At 48.4% G+C, this 6,813-nt stretch overlaps 1 protein-coding gene across 1 annotated transcript; it reads left to right on the plus strand.

Moving 5' to 3' along the window:
* Positions 1–3,521: 3,521 nt before the first annotated feature.
* LOC136482861 (tyrosine decarboxylase 1-like) lies at positions 3,522–5,546 on the plus strand. Its single transcript, XM_066480036.1, has 2 exons — positions 3,522–4,338; positions 4,740–5,546. The coding sequence occupies exons 1-2, from the start codon at positions 3,522–3,524 to the stop codon at positions 5,408–5,410; spliced, it is 1,488 nt and encodes a 495-aa protein (XP_066336133.1). The 3' UTR covers positions 5,411–5,546.
* Positions 5,547–6,813: the final 1,267 nt, after the last annotated feature.

Here is a 6,813-nt window from a genome sequence, read left to right on the forward strand (position 1 = left end):
CCCGGATTCGTGCTCCCAGTTCCAAAACCAGGACTGAAGGGGGTTGAGAACCAGGAGTACATCCCGTTTCTATACTAGTGGGCCGTGTCCATCTGCCCACACCCCCACCCCCGCCCGCTCGGATTCGCTGCCTCCACCGCGCCGCGTGGACTCGTTCCGCCTGCCGCGGCCGACACCACCGCGCTAGGGTGCCTCCATCCGCCTACCGCGGCTACTTCCACCGCGTTAGTTCCCTTCGTTGCCCATGCCATGTTGCGCTGAAAACACGTATTGCAAACGTATATACAGGTGTTTCAGATGTATAAGAGGTATGTTGGAAGTGTTTCATATGGAAGCTGCAAAGGTAGATCCAGATGTTGCACATGTTGCAATGGCTATACACGTATGTTGCAAGTGTTTGTTCAAAATGTTTCATCCGTTTCAGACGTATGTTGCAAGTGTTTTATTTGGATGTGTGCATATGTTGCAATGGTTATGTTGTAATTGTATGTTTTTCAAATATTTCATCTGTTTTAGACGTATGTTGCAATTGCTTTATCTGAGTGTTGTAAAAGTAGATCTGAATATAGGTGTGGAGAAAGCCAAGCTCTCGGTGGTCGTGCTGCTTCCCGAGCAGTGATATGGAGAAGGCCGGCTACTGCGCCTCCCTGGTGTGGTGAAAATGGAGGCTGTGGACATGGGAGTGGCATGGATGGTATGCTGCGGCAGATCGGGCAGGAAGTGGAGTGGGATGCGCGCGGATGTCGCGGATCAGGCGGGATGGGCGTGGGCGGGGGGGGGGGGGGGGGGGGGGGGGGGGGCGGGGGCTGCATCAGGCGCGGCCGCGGGAGCTCCGTCCGGACAGACTCACGTCCAGAGCGGGATGTGCGCGGGCAAAGGAGATGTGTCGTGCATGGGCGCGGGAGCTGCGCCCGAATAGACGCCGTGTCTGGCCGAATAACTTAACTGAGGCAGGCTGACTTGGGCCCACCGTGCAGTTTTCCAGACAGACGTCACAGACCCAATGCCAAGCAGCACATCTGGAAATCCATTAGATGATATGTGGCTGGTTTAGATCGGCTTGGCTCTGAAAAGGGGTCCTCTATAGATGGATTTGACGGGGCAACACTGAACACTATTTGTCCAAATGGCTCATTAATAAATACCATTTGCCTCTATAAATGGCTGGGCCTACTGCTTTTATAAATGATGAGTACGATCGGATCGCCTATGCTAAATAGATTTTGTAACAGCGTGTTGTAATAGTTGTCCACTTAATTATTTCTCATGGATCACGAGCCAGAATCTGTGGTCTCATCTTTGTACGTTCTTCTGTTTTCGAGAACGTGTGCTGCACGTCTTTCACTAAGAAGATCTTTGTACGTCGTCAGCATACTTACTGTAGCTGGACAGAACGATTTTGTGTCTTCTAAAATAACGAAAGAGTTTTGATTCGAGTGCTGAACTTTTTTTTGAGCGATTGTTACACAGTCACGGATATGTGGACCATCCTCATGTCATTTGTCATATATATTGTAACTAAAAAAACTAATTGCACAGTTTACGACTAATTTGCGAGACGAATCTTTTAAGCCTAATTAGTCTATGATTTGACAATATGATGCTACTGTAACAGATGTGCTAATGACGGATTAATCAGTCTTAATAAATTTGTCTCGCGGATTACTGACGGATTCTATAATTTGTTCTTTTATTAGTAATTAAATACCATATGCGACACCTCTATGTGACACCCGAGGTGACATCCTAAAACTTTACGCTCTGAATTTAAACCAGACCTAAACCGTCCGTTCAGAACCAGAACTGGAATCTTACTCTGTTGCCACCAACTGTCACTACTCTGTTGCCGTGAAAATCTGGTAACAGTCACTCGAGGATCTGCGTCACTGTATCAGGAGCAGACGATCATGGCGCGTTGACGACCGTGCAAATGGCGTGTAGATTTGAGGGTGCCGAGCAGTAAAATCGACAATGACTACCGTTGTTAATTTTAAGAGCTTTGTTTGGCTGGTTAGAGAGTACCACCATTAGTGGCCCTGATCGCCTGCAGTCATGGACACATGGTGGTACAGCTGGAGCTGAATCTTTGCATGGCTACAGCAGGGTAGTACTGCGTTTGGCTGTTGCCTGATGACTGTGTTCTCACGAGGGACACGTGATGCGCTGTGGTCTGGTCTCATGTCTGCGGGTGGCTACAGCCCAATGACTGCAGCCGATCAGGCTAACCAATATTTTTTGTTTTTTTTTACTTTTACTTACCATTAGTGTCAGAAGATGATTAATAAAATTAGATTTAAGAATTACCATTAGTATTGTATCTAAAGTTTGTTGTTGGAGACACTCTAGGCCAACCGTCGTTCTGCCACACTCCTCCATGGCCGGGCAGCACGTACTGCAAGCCACCCACGCTCATTGTCGGGTCGTTTAGCTGATAAGCCATGACTAAAAGTACTGTTGATTGATTTATTGTAAGCGAATAGGACATCAGTAGCCTAATTCTTTGTGTGCCCTCCAACCCAATCGCGTCCTTGGCTGCTCCACTGCTACATTATATATACAGACACGGACACGGTTGCCAGACGGGAGCAGGGGAGTTACAACATGTCCGCTTATTGGTTTCAGCTAAGGCTTATCAGCCAGCCAACAGTATTTCCTTCTCACAACAAACCAACATCAACCACTCCAAATCAACTCAGAAACCAAACAACGAATATGCTATTAGTGTGGTACACGGGGGTGCCGGTGTTGGTGGAGGCTGTAATGGTGGCGGTGGTTGTTGAGAGGGCCAAAGCCACTGCCACTGACGTGTGTGCGCCCCTGTGCACGCACATGCCCAGCTCGCGTGAACCGGAGCCTGGAGGAGGAGCAGGAGGGCCGGGCAGTGGCCGCAGGGCGGCGATGAAGTGAAGTGAGTGATCGGACGTGCCATCATCACTGACGTTCAAGGAGCAACCGAGCAATGAGTGATCAGGCCAACCAACCTCATGAAACCATAATGAATGAGAAAATTCGTTATTTGGCCGTGGAAGTGCCCGGCGCGGCAGCGTCGTTTTGCCGGCGCCGTGCCAACAGGCGCTGCAAAAAGTGTTAGATTAAAAAAAATAATGTTAGAATTGAAAATAGTTTATAAAAAATGTTAAAAATAATAAAAAAAATCACCCAACCTAACTAGAATAGGTTCAACTCATTCCACGTCCTTCAGAAACTAAACACTCGCTCAGTGTGTCAGACACATGGAGATTGTGGTCATGCATCCATCTGGTAGAGCATCCCGATCTCAACCAATTCTGGGAAATCGGATCTTTGACTTTTATAGTGCTTGCTGTTGGACTGAGTAGTTTGCTACCATTAGTGCCGTCGTCTTCGTGGCCTACTTGCTCCTTCGTGTTCTACGTGGCTTAATAATGCTGGGTCTTTATATATGAACAAAAATGAAGCCAAGCTTCCAAAGCAAATCACAGCATTAGTCATCCGGTGCTTCTGTGAACCGCTAGTTTCCTTTTCATTTCGTGTACTTGGCCATGGGTAGCCTTCCACTGGACCACGCCCTTTTCTCCCTAAACCCGGATACATTCGCTGAGGAATCGACCGCCGTGGTCGACTTCCTCGCCCGCTACTACCGCGACATCGAGCGGTACCCTGTCATGGCCCCCGACGCCAAGCCAGGGTCCATGCACAAGGTTTTCCCCGACGCGGCGCCCGAGACGGGCGAGTCCATGGACCGAATCCTTGACGACGTGCAGCGGGACGTCCTCCCGGGGCTGACGCACTGGCAGAGCCCCAGCTTCTTCGCCTACTTCCAAGCGAACGCGAGCGGCGCGGGGTTCGCCGGCGAGATGCTGTCGGCCGGCCTCAACGTTGTGCCATTCATGTGGAAGGCGTCGCCCGTGGCCACCGAGTTGGAGCAGGTCGTGGTGGATTGGATGGCCGGGCTCCTCGGACTGCCGGAGCTATTCTGCTTCGCGGGAGGCGGCGGCGGCGTGCTGCACGGGAGCACGTGCGAGGCCGTGGTGTGCACCCTTGCCGCTGCGCGCGACCGTGCGATCAGCAGGCTCGGCCATGCTGCCATCCTTAGGATGATCGTATACTCCTCCGACCAGACCCACGCCACCTTCCAGAAGGGTGCCAGGATCGTCGGCATCCCTCCGGCGAACTTCCGTGTCCTGCACACGACGGCGGAGTCCGGATACGGCCTGAGTGCGGACACTGTCCGAGCAGCGGTCGAGGAGGACGTCGCCCGTGGACTGGTTCCTCTGTACCTGTGCGCTACCGTCGGCACGACTGGTCTCGGCGCCATTGACCCAGTCCGCGAGCTCGGTCAGGTGGCGCGCTGTTATGGTACGTCCACTCATGCATGTAAGGCGTGCACTGGTCGTACTGATGCACGTACTCACTCCGTCAATAAAAAAGAGCCGCTAGGAGAATTGTGCTGGCAAAACTTTTTCAACTTTGACAATGTTTACAAAAAATACGTGTAATATTTATATTTCTAAATAAAATTATTATGAAAGTATATTTAATAATCTACCTGATAACACTAATTATGTATCATAAATATTAATATTTTGTTAAATATATTTGGTCAAAGTTAACCAGAATGGTTTTTTTTAGGGACAGAGTGAGTATGCACTAAAATGGACCACAGCTCAAGTGTTGAGACGATTTCATAGATACTCAGTAACTGTCACTTGACAAGAGACATGATTCTTATAACTATATATATTTCCAACAAATAACAGGAATGTGGCTGCACATCGACGCCGCATACGCCGGCAGCGCGGCGATTTGCCCAGAGTTCAGGTGTCACCTCGATGGCGCCGAGCTCGCGGACTCGGTGAGCATGAACCCACACAAGTGGTTCCTCACCAACATGGACTGCTGCTGCCTCTGGGTGGCAGACCCGACCGCCCTCACCAGCGCACTGTCCACTGACCCGGAGGTTCTCAAGAACGTCGGCAGCGGCGGTGATGTGTCAACCATCGACTACAAGGACTGGCAGATCGCACTGTCACGACGCTTCCGCGCCATCAAGCTCTGGGTGGTGCTGCGGCGCTATGGAGCGGCGGGCATGCGCAACTACATCCGGAGGCATGTTCGGATGGCCGAGTGGTTCGAGCTCGCAGTGGTGGCGGACGAGCGCTTCGAAGTCGTGGTGCCGAGGAACTTCTCGCTGGTGTGCTTCCGTCTCCGCCCGCGGCTCGGGATCGATGATGACGCGGTGGATGGTCTGAACCGCCAGCTCCTTGCTGCTGTGAATGCGAGCGGGCGGGCTTTCATGACGCACTTCGTCATGGACGGCAAGTTCGTCATCCGGCTCGCCGTTGGCGGGGCCATGACCGAGATGCGCCATGTCCGGGACGTGTGGGAGCTTCTCAAGGAGAAGGCTAATGAATTAGTTGGGGGCTCATGAGGGGTAGTGCATGCATGTAGAGCATGCAACGCACTACTTCTGACGTTTTTGGCTTTTTATTTAATATAATATTTTCACTATATATCTGGACATTATGCAAATCTAAATGTAAAGTCAAAACATGTAGTAACATGGAATAGAGGGAGTACTATATATTAATCAGTCTGGAACCTACAAAAAATTCCGGACCACAACATCTACCAAGCGTAATCCTAAAGTTTTCCGTGGGATTGCACAATTTTCCATTGAGTTAGATTCAACTCAATCTGAGAATCTACAGAAAAATAGGTCTGACTGGTTTTTGCGAAGGCTATGCATGCCCAGGTGGCCTAGTGCAGAAAATCCTCCCTGGCCGGATTTTGAAACCTGCTTGGCCGGTTTAACCACATATCCAGCCTCTCTAATTCTGAAATTTGGCCCGACCTATTTTGCTACATCAGTCTCCCATAGTAGTGTATTTTCTTCATCCGGACTCCAAACGAGATGATCCAGCTCGACGAGAGTAATGTAATGGTATAGTCTGTTATGCAGGTTCACAATTTTGCTGTGAACGAAGAGAAATATATATAGCTTGTTATGATGACACGGGAGCCACTACCGGAGACCGGCTCTTTGCCGAGTGTCAAGTGGATTGCCGAGTGTTTTTTTTCAGGCACTCGGCAAAGAGCTTCTTTGCCGAGTGCGAAAAAAACACTCGGCAAAAAAAACACTCGGCAAAGAGCTTCTTTGCCGAATTTTTTTTTGTCACTCGACAAAGAGCTTCTTTGCCGAGTGTTTGCCGAGTGTTTTTTTGACACTAGGCAAAGAAAATTTCAAAGCACATTTTGAATTAGTAAATTAATTCAAATGAAAAAGTTTTCAACTACAAAGTTGTATAACTCATCAAGATGTACAATGTTTGTTTTGGTCTTTTCTTCATATAACAAAGTGAAAGTAAATTTATTCATAAATCTAACATATCTCAAACTACAAGAGAGATATATAAGATTTGTGAACAATGTTTGAACGACCATGTCAGATGAACAGATGATCAAACAACCAAAATAAACTTTGTAGATCTCGAAAAGTTATGAAACTTTGTAATTGATAACTTTTTGATTTGAAATCATCTTATCATGTAAAACTGCGTTTGAATTTCAAAATTTTAAAATTCGAACTTTTCAAACGACCTTGGATGGAAAAACAACCAAAATAAACTTTGTAGATCTCGAAAAGTTATGAAACATTGTAGTTGGCAACTTTTTGATTTGAAATCATCTTGTCATGCAAAACTGCGTTTGAATTTCTTTGGCCTGCGTAACGTTGTTCGGCCACGTCCTTCTTTGTCGAGTACCCGCTGTTAGGCACTCGGCAAAGATTTTTTTTTTGAAAAATACTTTGTCGAGTGCCCCTGACATGGGCCA

The sequence above is a fragment of the Miscanthus floridulus genome, chromosome 9 (genome assembly GCF_019320115.1).
Source record: "Miscanthus floridulus cultivar M001 chromosome 9, ASM1932011v1, whole genome shotgun sequence".
Taxonomy (NCBI): Eukaryota; Viridiplantae; Streptophyta; class Magnoliopsida; order Poales; family Poaceae; genus Miscanthus; species Miscanthus floridulus.